This window comes from Sceloporus occidentalis, unplaced genomic scaffold (assembly GCF_023333645.1).
Source record: "Sceloporus occidentalis isolate IW3139 unplaced genomic scaffold, rSceOcc1.0.p SCAF_56, whole genome shotgun sequence".
Taxonomy (NCBI): domain Eukaryota; kingdom Metazoa; phylum Chordata; class Lepidosauria; order Squamata; family Phrynosomatidae; genus Sceloporus; species Sceloporus occidentalis.
In genome coordinates, this window is record NW_028317036.1 from 3070913 (window position 1) to 3085096 (window position 14184).

General features: G+C 40.7%; 1 protein-coding gene across 1 annotated transcript in view; it reads right to left on the reverse strand.

Annotated features, from left to right (window-relative positions):
• LOC149287827 (CDK5 and ABL1 enzyme substrate 1-like) overlaps positions 1-13777 on the reverse strand; it is a 33160-nt gene extending 19383 nt beyond the window's left edge. The window contains exon 1 of the mRNA XM_089492456.1: positions 13566-13777. Within this exon, the coding sequence (XP_089348582.1) occupies positions 13566-13609 (44 nt within the window). The 5' untranslated portion in view covers positions 13610-13777. The remainder of the gene's footprint in view (positions 1-13565) is intronic.
• Positions 13778-14184: the final 407 nt, after the last annotated feature.

The window sequence follows — 14184 nt, forward strand, 5'->3', positions numbered from 1 at the left end:
GGTTTGTATTCAATGTATTTTTTTCCCGACCTTGTAGGACCAGAAATAGGTGTTGCATATTTTGAGAACCTCAAAGTTCTAGTACCAATCTCGTTTAGCATACTATGCATGCCATGGAAGCCCCAAGGCTGTCGGATCAGACGACTGGATGTTGCGCAAAGCTTTTTTTTTTTCTGGCGACAGAGAAAAGCCATTCTACCAGCGCTGAGTCTACACCTTGGGTACCAAACCCAGCTGGATCGATCACAAGATTTCCATCTGTTATAATGCTGCTCAAGGTGTTTCGACTTTCCATCATGCATACTTTAAGTGTTATTTACAATTATCAGGTGTTATACTAGCCACATTGTATCTGTTAGCTGGGACCTGTTGGGTAGGACAGCCAATTCTTCACCAAAAAATTGCTGGTTAAAACTAAAGAATAATACCAACAAGACCTGTGGAATATTGCCCAAGTTTGTGTCTGCTAAAATAACATTCAAATCTTACCATCTATAAAGTGTGCCAGTTCATAGGCATGCAGAAAGAAATAAGGGCTTAGATACCTGGTCCCTATCGGCCACACACTTCCATTTGGTTGCACTTTGGATTTAAACATGGTTTTATTGTAGAATGTACATTAATCACACCCGACTGATTCTGAGCTGCTGCATAGCTCCTCTCAGCAAACCTTCCTATTAAAATTTTTGATTTTATTCACATTTAAAGATCTGCATGTTGCACGGTTCATCTTATTGTAAAGGAGAGTGGATCGCAGGCCAATTAAAACAGAAGGGGATACGATACACATATTTAAAAGCCATTACTAACAAACAACAATGTTCTGTATTCTTACAGAATACTTCTTACTTCTGTATTCTTACAGAAAGTCTTACAGGGACTTGGGGAAAGTGACCCACTTTAATTAAATTAACACAGTTTCTTCATAGAGCTCCGCTATGTTTTTCTAAACACTGGGGCTCACTTGCTGTAACATAATACTATCCTTGATAAATAGCCCTTTAGAGAGGCTGGATCCCTTCCAACCCAGATATTGTGCAATGAAGTAGTCTTTCAGGCATATGTACCCAATATAAAAAAAATAAATACAACCACAGCTCAATCACTCATTAGTTCTAAATGTATATTATTACATTGATATATACGTCTGTTAAATATATAAGATTGTATTGAGGGGAGAACCAGGGGAAGGGTGACAATGAAGGACTGATGAACAGGTAAGGCTAAAATAAGAGGAAAACTTAACTTATAATGCTGGCCTATATAGACAAGTGTCAACTGTGAAACAAAGTCTGTCAGCTACCTGATCATTTATTACCCATAAGTAAGCAAGAATGAACAGAAAAACAAGAATACATCAATGATCATAATATAAAAAACACAAAGACAGGGTGGAAAATGAATATCCTGGTCTAGGCCAATTAGGTCCAGGGTGGAAGGTCCAGGAGTCGGTAGTCCTCTTGCTGCAAAACAAGGGGCAGATCTCCCTCTTGGCCCCTCGGTCTCCTGCTGCTCAATGGGTCGGTTCCAGAGGAGATCTTTGATCTCACCAACCGGTTAATTTACATTATGGGCTGCATTAGAAGGAGTAGAAGCCGCAGGGAAGGTAAATACATGTCGACATATACCCCAACTAGGAGAACAGGAGATGTGTCCAGTGAGCAGAAAAAAGAGGAGCTGGGCAAATAAGAGAAGCCTACGTGAGAATACAAAAGTATTAAAGAGTGGGAAGAAGATGAGAAATGTAAGGAATACAGGGTTCAGCAGGTGGGAAACCAACGAAGGAGAATCCACGACGACAAAGACTTGATGAGATAAGACACAAAGTTGTACGCATGCTGTGCAGATTAGCATGGGTGTAACCAATGACAAAACTCTCACCAATGTGAAGTAACCATTTACAAAACCAAAATAAGAGCATTCATTGAGTCTCTAAAGTCAAATCAGAAGCCAAGTCTATTTTATTAAGACACAAGGGGCAACAGTCAATGTGTTGCCTGACATCGAACTACCTTTACAGGCATATTAAAAGGGCACGTCTATATCCCATACAGCCCCGCCATCAAAGAAAGCATATGGTAGCACTGTGTGGGCACTCTAATATGCATTCTTTACCTGTAAGAAATAAAAATTAGAAACAATTAGAATAAACTGCAGCTTCTTTGTGGACTGCATTTAGCACTTTCTGTGCAGGGGGTTCCAGCTGGTTTACTATCCCTTATAGTTATTAACCTAATGGAGGATATTTCCACTTCGAGGGGGTACACAAGGTTTCAACAGCGGAAATCATAATACATTTTCCAAATATTATAAAATACATTTTATTTATCGAGAGCCCTGAATATTCTGTAGTGCTATAAAATAGGAGAGAATACAAAACACACAATAAGGCAGACTGGTGAAGGAGGAGAAGATGACTGTGCTTTTGTGAAATTACAATACAACAGATGGTGTGTTCAATGCTGCAGAACACAGGGATAGTTAGGTGATTATATATTATAGATACACACGGTGTATGTATAATATATATATATATATATATATATATATATATATATATATATATATATATATTAATTATACACCTATACAAATGAGGATAAAGTGGATTAATAAAAGTATATAAATATATCTTCCTTGATCTTGGTTTAAACCAATATTTAGAAAAGGGAAGTACTGCTTCCTACCACATAAAATACAATGCTGTAAATATTTGACAATGTATACTGGACTCAAATGGCACCCCTCCCCCTCCAAGACGGCTTTCTATGTTTCAGCTACGATGTCGCACAGTCCCATCAGACCATAATCCAAAATGGTACCTCAGAAGGAATGTTTGATTGAGCATTCACACATGACATGGGGACCCAAAAATAGCACCCTGTGGGCCAGAATAAAAATTTTTTTGGAACTATTAGGCACTAATGCAGGGGCGTCCAACATGCAGCCAGGGCAACCGATCTTACGCGAGCCGCACCTCAAGACCTGCTACTTACTTGTGGGAGGGTCTTCTGGACTGCACAGAGGAAGCGGAGTTCACGTGACATCCTACTTCCTCTGTGCTTTAGCAGAGAAGGCAGAGGGAGGCCGCGCCCCCTTGCTGAAGTCTGTGAGCGGCATCGAGGAACTGCAGTGCAGGTAAGGGGGTGGGGAGGGTGTTTGAATGAGTGTGTGTGATTGAGGGAATGAATCTGTGAATTAATGATTATATGAATAAATGAGTGTGTGTGTGTGTGATAGCATGGATGTGTAAGTGCTGGAACCTAGGCATGATGGGACTGTGATTGCTGTTAGCAATCACACTCCTATCATGCCAAGTCAGCCAGTACATGCTGAAACCTGGCCAGCTGCCCCCCTTGTGTAGTGATGCTGCCAGCAGTATGGGGTCTGCACTTACAGCCACCCTGTACCAGCATGTACTGGCTGACTTGGCATGATAGGAGTGTGATTGCTAACAGCAATCACAGCGAGCACAGTCCCATCATGCCTAGGTACCAGCATTTACTTGTTGCCTGGGTATGATAGGAGTGTGATTGCTGTTAGCAATCACACTCCTATCATGCCAAGTCATATTGCTAATTTTGTCCAATTGTGTGTTACCTACTTTTATTAAACATGTGAGTTTTTATTATTATTTTTAAAGGTGGGGGTCATTTTCGGTTTTGGCTAAGTGAACCCTGAATGTTTTGGTCCAGAATTTTTATTTTAGTTCATCCCTAGAATAAATCTAGGGAATCCTGAATTTGTAGTCGCAAAACTTTCAAGGCCCAGAAATCAGTGAGAGGAAGAGTAAAGGTTTTGTGTCATTTTACTTTATTTTAATCTGCATATTTTATTAAAGGCCATATTTTTTGTCACAGTGAAAAATGAGTGCGGCCCTCGCACGTATACAATTCTGATGAAGTGGCCCACTGCAGAAAAAACTTGGACACCCCTGCACTAATGGAAACTGTGAATTCAGAGCAAAAAATTTTTAAGACAGGCCCATGTTGGCATAGTATTTATGAAGAATACCGCTAGCTAAGAATTTCGGATTAAAAACACACAGATTCCATGACACAACATTTTATAGAGCGCCAACAGATTCTGTAGAGCCATTACAATAAGGGTCAGTGAAAAATAAACAATTTGAGAAAAACTTTAACGTGCCCAAGGCATACTGGTACAGAAGGAGAAGAGAACCCCATTTTTGCAACCTATTAGGACAAATAGACTATACTAAGTCTACAAATCTAGTTCCAATGAATAAAGATAACAGTTCCTATGCATATACATTTTCTATTTTTTTTTTAAGATTCAAATATTGTCTACTTCTTCAAAGGAAAAACCAGTTGCGGCTTTTAAAAGAGCAAGGAACATAAGGATTATGCCATAAGAGCTGAATCTAAGACCTTACCTTTTTTTCATGATGATGATTTTTTCAGAATACCTATTATAACACAATTAGGTAATTACTTAATGTTTTACTGTGCAGTTGCATAAGAATATTAGCAATAGGATTCATACCTAAAATCATTAGTATTGCTTGTTCTACATGTATTTCACATGTATGCAAGTTGATAAAAACATGAAGTGGAAGCCACTCCACTAAATTAATTATTCTATAAAATACGAGGTTGGTTCAATAAATTAATCTGAAGCATTTTATCTTGCCAAGCAAACTGTTAGTTAACTTGCTGAAGAACAACAGGACCGTTGCCTCGTTGATCCTCCAAATGCGATTATATAAGCACACATCCGATGTGGGTAGAGAGCGGGCAAACCGATAGGCGCGTGCACAACGCCAATTACGTCTAGGCAGATCAACAGCCGGATCGGATGCGTGATGACGCAAGACGCTCGAAACCCAGAAATAAGTGTATTTAACCAAGGCACGGACACGAAGCACTTTACTTTTACTTCTTTTGACTGCACATATTTATACATTTTGACTTTTTCTCCTGAAGAAGCCAGCGTACGACTGGCGAAACGCGTAGAGAGTTTTCTTGAGAGAGTTAACTTCAACAGTGGACTTGGGACTTTGGTTTACATTGCGCTTTTGCACACTATTTATACATAGTTGTGCTCTTCTCAACTGTAAGTGTATTCAGAGCTCCCTTTTTCCTGAACTGTGATGATACTGCACCATTTGTGGTCTCTTTGTTTTTATAGATTTTAGAAGATATTAAACTCTGCAGATATCCTACTGAACCTTGATGAGCCTAATTTGTCCAATGCGTTTGTGAGTGGATCTTACACCCCTTCTTATTTTTTATTTTGTGTGTACATATTACACTATTATTGTTGTTTTTTTCTCCCCATGTATATCCGCTCCATGGTTGTCGTATTGTATCAAGCTAACTGTTACAGAGGGCTGACCTTGGGCAGTTAATCGAGATGGGCCTAGTTGGGTTAGTGTGTGGAGAAAAAAAAATGATTAAAAAACATTAAAAATATTCCTAAAAACCAAACAGGATGTTTCTGCATAATCCTCAAATTTTTGATGAATCTTATGTATTCTTGGAAGAAAAAAAAATTCTCCAGGAGAAGTTGTTGAGTTTGCACAGCTCAGATGAGTTTGTGTATACAAGCAACTCCGCCATTGTCTTAAAAACATCTCGTTCTGCTCACCTCTTGTAAAGTTTACAGGTGTTGCCTGCGAATGTACCTGACTCACGGAAAAAAAAAAGATTATCACCAATGATAACTCAAAGTCTTTATTTATACAGTAACAGTGTTTGTTTTTTATAGTTGTGACACGTGGTGACCTGCAATGCTACCAGATGAACCTATAAGTGTCATCAAGGAGAGACAAAGTGCACGTCTAAGACTCAGATAAGCATTTGCAGGTTTATACACTAAATCAGGGACCGGTTCCCAAATGCTAATTATTACTGCTTAATGTTATACTTAACACAGAATACGCAATGCCTTCTGGGAGCACTGACATCACAATTTTTTTTTCAGAAGCCCCTCAATGACTAAGGTCCAATGTACTGTATATTAGCATTTCAGTTACTGTAGACAGTACATAGGCATTTCAGTAAAACGTGAATAAAGTTTGTAAAAGCAATAGTATTAAAACACATCAAACGGAGGATCCCCCCGCCATTTGTATGGGTTTCATTTCTGATAATTAACACAAGGATCATCCAATTATCATCCATACGGGGTCAGTTTAAATTACTTGTGTCACCAGCCTGAATGTGACAGGGCATGAGGCAACGCGTTAAAAATAGAACAAACAGCTTTGTTTGGGAATCAGCCGTTAACGTGCATTGTTATGCTAATTCCTGTCTTGGAGCTCAGCACACACTGGTCTGTGTATATCACCCATCCAAGAAATCATTATCCATTCACTGCTACACCTAGGCTAACTTCAAAACAACCAACACAGGACATTTTCACTTATTATGACCATGGCTTTTCTGCAAAGAATGTTTGGAGAAATTCATATTTTAATAAAAAGAAAATCACTTTCAATGTATGTATTACTAATATCTTAACACACATCACGTGCACCCAGCCTGCTTGTCTATCCAAATCAGCTCTGCTTTGTCCACTGTGAAGACAATCACAGATTTGTATGTCACACTGCTTGTTTTGACTTTTTTTGCAAGAATAAATCATGTTTAAGGACCGAGTGTGGCACAGTTCACTCTGGGGTACACTCACTAAGGGCTCAGCTGGTCTAAAGGGAAGTGGTCATTCAATGAAAAGTCTGAAGGACAAACTCAGGACTTCTTGCAGGAGAACCGCTATCTCTTGCCAGTTATGACCCTGCAAGCCACGCTACAGGTTTTCACAGAATCCGGGAGATGTTGGTTAAATTGCGAACTGGCCAAGCACTCACCACTCACAAAAACGGCGAGTACTTTACTTCGTATCCTTATGCTTACGATTTCCCATCGCTTATTTGGGACTACTTCTGGTTGGCAAAATATCTCAGATATAAACTGTGTCTGTATATTTCTTAAAAGGTAAATTAACGTAGAATATTTCCAATTTTATGCTGTAATCCATGTTTCAATCTAAGGAAATGCATAAAGATTTGCTATTGGAATATTGTCTGAATATAAGGGCTGAAGTAACAATGAACTACAAAGTGCTCACTCTGGGGAGTTTTTCCCTGCACACAAAAAAAATAAAAAAAAAGGGGAATATTTTGCAATTGGTGAGAAAACATTATTTTACCGATACCATCACCCAAATATATAACAAATACACTGTTACTATCCACCCTTTTAAAGCTAAAAAATGCACCAAATATTTCACTGGAGCAGAGACTAGTTTACTTTGTGTTTAAACAAACCTTAAAAATATTACAAACAATATAAAAAAAAATAAAAAAAAAAAAATAAAAAAAAAAGAGTAAAAGATTAAAAGAAATAGAATACCATGAAAGCTCTTTCACTACGTACTAGAGCACCAAGGGCTGACGGGAATGTATTGCGTACCCTGAAATTCTGGCCCTGCTGGGCCAAGCACCACCCATCGCCCTGATAGTGAACCCTGCTAATAACTACTGTGTTGCGTACAGACCGAAGTGGCTACTGTATTTATTGTTAAACAGAAACTCCTTTTTTTCAGGGCTAAATTCTACATCTGTCATTCCTGGCAGTCTTTCTTTGAAAAATTAAACACTTTATGGTTTATTAAAGTAAACATTCACTTCTGCAATCTGTCACCTGAATACACTTAACCCAATGAAAAATATGTATATGATTATTTGGTACTATACTGTATGACAAAGATAAACCAATTCTACCTGCATTAAGGAACACAGGTAAAAATGTGTGTTCAAGTGAGCACTGAGTCAGATTTTTGCTATGTGGTCATAATATATTTACTAATAAGTAAATAAAACTGATGTTTTAATAGGAAACTCGGAGATCTCTCCTTTCAATGTTGCCCAAAGACGCCAACAATAAATATCATTTAGTATACGAGGTAACAAGTTTACCAGGACAAGAAATTACAAACATCTCTATACAAGATTAAGGGGTTGGTGTAAGTAGCCCACGGCAAAGCCTTGTGTTGCCAACACCTATTCTACAGACAGAACGTGTGCAGGCAGGGCTGGTGCAACGATTTTTGCCACCTCCTGGCTCCACCCCCACAAGCACCTCCCCTTTTACCACACCCATAGTGACCTCGAGCCGCAGCTCTAATGAATTACTGTGGCCGGTGGTTCGCGGCTGCAGGCTGCCGGCTCCCCCTCCAAGTAGGCGCCTTAGGCAGGCGCCTACTTTGCCTATAGGTGGCGCCGGCCCTGTGTGCAGGATAGAATGCAAAGGTAGCCCTCAAAGGAAAATGGCAACTGGAAACCATGAGCTGGACCAAGGGTCAACAAATTTGCAGGAGCCATTCCCCCCCCACAATGATACTAAGTATTACACATACTAACACAGCAACACATGCACACCAACATACATACACAACCTAACACACACTCAGTAACATTCACATACACATGCAGGGCCGGCCCGACAATGGAGCCGAGTGGGGCAACCGCTCCAAGCCTTTTTTTTTTTTTTTAAAAGCCAAGAAGAGAGAGTTTTTCGCTTACCAAGTTGTCAGTACCCGCTCGGCGCCCCTCTCTCTCTCCTCTGCGAACCCTCTAGCTCGGTCTCGGTGCCGGCTTGTAATGTTGATCGCCGGAAGGTGACGTCATTTCCGGCGCTCAGCATTACAAGCCGGCACCGAGACCGAGCAGGGAGACTCGCCGCAGGACTGCTGAAAGGTAAGTACGGGGGGTTGGAAGGGTAGATAATGGGGGGGGCGGCATTTTAAACTTCGCCCCAGGCAGCATTTTGTCTGGGGCCGGCCCTGTACACATGCAGTAAAATACTTTCATACACATACATTAACATACTAAAAAACATACGCACGCAGTAAGATACTTGCACGCACAGTAACATAATACACACATTTTCACAGACAGGCGAGAAGACCTAGGAGAAATCTTGATGATTTAATACATTATACAGGGCCAGCCAAACTTGTGTTGCAGCAAAAGTGCTCTGATCTCATTATGCATTTTCTTATAATGTATAATGGAGTGAAAGAGCCGAAACTCAACTCTCCTACAAACCCTCTTGTCAACTAGCACTATGGTGAATACACTTGATTCCACTATACATTATGATGGCATAAAAGCACTTAACTTAGGTAGAACTTGTCCTCCTCCTCCATGGCCTGATGATTCTCATCACTGATTGGCTTCTTAAAGAACGAATCAGTGCCAGAAAAAAAAGCTCCAATTGAAATAAATGGGAGAGTTTTCCAGGCGATGTCCACCGAGCCAGCTAAGTATGACAAGTGCCAAGAGGTGCATTCGGCCAAACATAACACCCCCGTGTATTTGCAAGGGGAGCATCATAACATTGTAAATGCAGCTATGTGACATGAAGGCTTTTTACAGGCTTGTGTTGTTTTTTTTTGGGACAATATTAAACCATTAAATAATAAAATGAAACTTTAGGCGCATTTTCTATTATACTAATCAAAGAGATCTGCCAAGAGCTGTTATGCAACCTTTGGTACCTTTTGCCCGTGCATTGAGAATATTATTTTAGACTAACAAAGCATTAATTAATCCATGACAATTGATGTGTTATAAGGAAGATTTTTACATCAATTTAGACAGACAATGCACACAGATTAAGACGCACACAAAAGCATTTTTGGATTTACAACACATTGCCAACATAATACAGTTTCCGAGCATTTAAAGGAATATTGCTCAACAATGGCCTCCCATTGAAACAAAAGCACCCTGTGTTACTACACAGATAGAATTATATTGCTTTTCCTAAATTAACCTAAGGACCACCCTACAAAAAAGCCACAGAGAAAAGTTGATGAGACCTACTTGCCATTGATGAACAATTTGAGAGCTACAATGAAAAGTGGCATTTCGGGGATTACAGATCCATGTAAAGCCAGTTGCCCCATGGCTATTTGGAAGTAGCCCAACAGCTTGTGTTCCATTTAGTGCACAATATGGTATTGCTGTGAGAATATCTATAAAATTATGTAGGCTACATAATTTCCCTAAACCTATTATTCATGCGCAGCCTACTCCGTTCAGTGCATTATGGAGGCAAGCACTACGCTTCTGGACCTTATCAAGAAGACTTCCCAAATGTTCTTCAGTGCTATGAAAAAGATGTTGCCAAAGTAATGGATGTCACCAACATCTAGCTCACCTGAAATGTTTTCTGATACATATTAAATACTGTGGGTCCATCAAGGTCTCAAATATCAGTAAAGCTAGTCTCAGATTCTGTAACATGGGTTTCACTGGGGGTCACTCTGAAAAAGCTTTATTGCCATAGCAGCAGATCCTTTTTGTCTAGGTGCAACATCACCTTTCTAAGCTCTTCCTTTAAGCAAAATCATGTGAATCTGCCCCCAACTACTGCACGCTCCTTAGGCTAAACTACTTTTTGATGCCTTCCTGTTTTTAATTAAAATGTTAAATCTAATTAAAAATAGGTTACACACGCTTTGTTAAAAAATAAATAAATATATATATATATTTATATATTCTCTTGAAAAACCAATTACTATTCCCAGATATGAACAGCAGATAGAGATAATTTCTTCATAATGGGCTCCTGTAAAAGCACAAACTATTTACATACTTGTATCCACACGTCTGAATCAGCCTGCACTAATGACAATTTGTTTGTTTTTTCTGCATGGTTCCCAAAAGGAAAATATAGCAAAGCTAACACATGTAAAGGCTATGCTTTTGTTCGCGTGAACAGTCGTGCTCTGAAACTAGAAAGGGTGGCTGCCTTTCTAGGAGCTCAACTAATCACCCTCTATATTTGTATTCCAAGGGAAGGGAAGGATATAAAAACAAAAGAGTGCTAGAGGGATTTCACATAAGAACAGAATAATTATTGAAATGGCTTTTACGATCTCAAACAAGCAACTCAGACAAATCCCTGATTGCGGTATCCATAATAAAGAGATATTAGAATTTCCATGCCTGGGGTCAAAGAGAACAAGCATAGCCTATATTCTCTCAGTCCTCCTTCAAGCCACTTCATTTAATACCAGAGTCAACCTAACTGGCCCCTTTCGTGTTCACACAGCTGTCCTGTTGTGGCATTACTGTCGGGGTTGGGCAACGTCTCTGATCCCATTCCCGCGTTTCGTGAATCGCCCTAGAATACTGTGTTATAGAGTATACCATGCTGTGATCATGGGAATAATGATTCTGATACCCTTTTAGGACATCCTTTCATTTTAAGAATACAAGACATCTCTGCTAAGAGCTGCTTTACACACTAGAGAACGCAATCTGTTTTCTCTTATGGAACAGCACCTTTACATAATCCCAAAATAAAAATCTATTAAATTCAATAGCTGAAATAATAATACTAGTTCAAATTTACCAAAAACTTACTTGTCTTACCAAGTAAGACAACTTTCTATATTAAATACACAGATGTATTCTTGTTTTGGAAGACATGCTCTCCAGTTCATATTCTTTTTATGACCCTGCAGACCACAGAACGCCACTGATCTAGTAATTGACCAACTATTGTAACTTTCTCAACAAATGTAACTGGCCACTGATAAAACATTACAAAGTCTGCCCAAAATGGATTGAGCACGGCCTGTGTAGTATACAGTTCTAAGTTTGATGAAACGGGCATAGTATCTCACTCATCTGCCTCCTCATTACAAGATGCTGTAACATATATATATTATATATATCCTTTTCAGCGCAGGTGCATTGCTCTGCTTATATATTGATCAATGAATCATGCTTTGCTATTAAAGGGGTAATCGTGATAAACAGACTGTGCTTAAGATCCTTCTATTTAATCGGGGGGGGGGGTAAGGACTGATCCCGTACGTGTGTAAGAGAGGCAATATCTGCCCTCCTCATAGGAAGACTGACTTTCAGGTCCATTCAGTTTGGAGAGCAAGTGGAAAAGGCATGCTAATGCACACAGCCACACGCACAGCACGCTGCATTCCCATGGAAGCTTTTTGACATACAGAATGCGTGTAAGATCACCAGGCGTCTACTCCCATAGTCTATTCACTTCTACGGAGGAGGCTTTACATTAGGAAACCTGAACAATGGATGGCTTACACCCACAATTCTCCAGGCAGCTCTATATAAAGTGATGCAATGACAGGGCAGAGCCGACCGATGTGTACACATGGACAGTCGTTCATTCATTCTCAGCGCGTCTCAATGAATTGGCAAAGTTCCATGAACCAGACTAAGATTCTTAGAGGTGGTACATTAGACACCATCTTTTCCCCAATCACCCATTTTCATACCTGTCAGAGGTGATGGGTGTTGTAGCCCAACAGTAACTAGAGAACTGGATTTTACCATGACCTCATTAAAGACATTATTGTAAATGCACACAAGAACAGGTTATTGATAGCAGTCACCCATTCATCACCAGTGAAGCTGCAGTGTGTTGGGGGAAGGGTATCCCTTTTAAACCGGGGTGTGTACAGAACTGTTGCCCCGTGCAATGCATTTCCAAAACACATCCAACGGCATACATTTTCTTACGCCGCAAGCATTTTTAGATCAGTTTAGACTGTATGCACATATTTACATATGCAAGCGGGTATCTTACAACTGGCTGCTATGCGCCTCAACAACTCAATGAACCCACGCTAACTTTAGATGTGTTAACAAGGTGTTCGAGTGATATGTGATAAATGCATGCGATTGACTGGGGAAGCACAGCCATGCATGATGTACGGAAGCAGGGGAAAAACGCTATAGGTGGTTTTTAATTCCCATCTACCTCAGCCATTCCAAGTGGTTGAAACCTGAACAAGCCTGCTCTCATTGCACAAGATATTAGATTGTCTATGGTTCATGGCCTATGTCAAGCAACCAATCTGTGGCAGGAAAGCCAAATGCGCATGCACACCTTGTGTCTCACTCGAGCCTTTCCTCAGAAATCTCACATGAGCCAGAGCTGGATTTGGCAGAAGGTAGGTTCCTTGTGCAACGGTGAGCAGATGCATTTCACCAAACGTATAGAGAGGGCATTAAAGTGCACAAGGGCTGGAGTGTACCTTTGACACTTATTAGTAACACCCTAGTACATAGGTGCTAAAAACACACCCCTCTGTTATATAAAGGAACGTCATGCCAAAAGTCTGAACCCGGCTGTGACCTGTCCATGCCACGGATATACCGGCCTCCTGAAAGTACTAGTGCATGGAGACAGAGGGGCTTCGCTATCCGCAGAGTGTTTCACATACAAACATTTTTCTAGGCAGGGAAAGGTTTGGGGGACTACAAATTATATAGAATGATAAGATACGTCAAAAAAATATTACACAAAAGTCTCCAAAATAACTACTCTACAGAGCTTCTAGAAAACAAGAGAGCTGGCATGTATTATATCCGAGTTACACAATTCACATGCCTTCTTATGAATACGTAAAGAACACCTGCATTTCCGCACCCGGCCTCCGTCGACAGACGTCCCTTATATTTGTTTTATTTTGCTATACTTAGATTACCTTCTTGTTGGTGAGGTCATGCAACCCCTGCCGGGGGTTAGATCACTATGCCTTACCGTGACCTGGGAATGTCGAAGGCACTGCTGGCAGTCCCCTGCATTTGGTCAGAGAAGAATGTCGGGGTAGCTGATGTCCTGAAGGCAGGGGATAATATTCCTGAGGTAAGAGAGTTCAGGCGACTCCGGCAGCCAGGTAGGCCAGACCCAGCACCCCCGGGGGGCGCAGACAGTGGAACACTGCTTGTAAATGCATCCTCTTCTTCGTCTTCCTCATCACACGCCTTCACCTCCTGCCTTTTAAATTGCATCTCTTGCTCCATGGACTCCTGTCTGTTTACTATAGCACATGGTAATGGTCCCAATGGAGAGGCCCAGCCTCCCCTATTGTACTGCACACTGAGCTGGGGGGCTGCAGGTAATCTTGCATTGGGTGGTGAACCCTGATTTGCCCCCTTACATGCAGGCTGCTGCCCCTCTATAGCCCCGTCTTCGGTAATTGCATCTTTCCTTGATACCCCATAAGGCTGCAGGGGTCTCCCATCCAGCGAGATGTTGGTGAGGAACAAGAGGGCTGCCTGCCTCCTTCGAGGGTCCATGCGCTGCTGCTGCTGCCTCCTAACATGATTCAGACTGTGGGTACCTGGAGACTGCACGGAGCCTCCTATCATTATTCCAT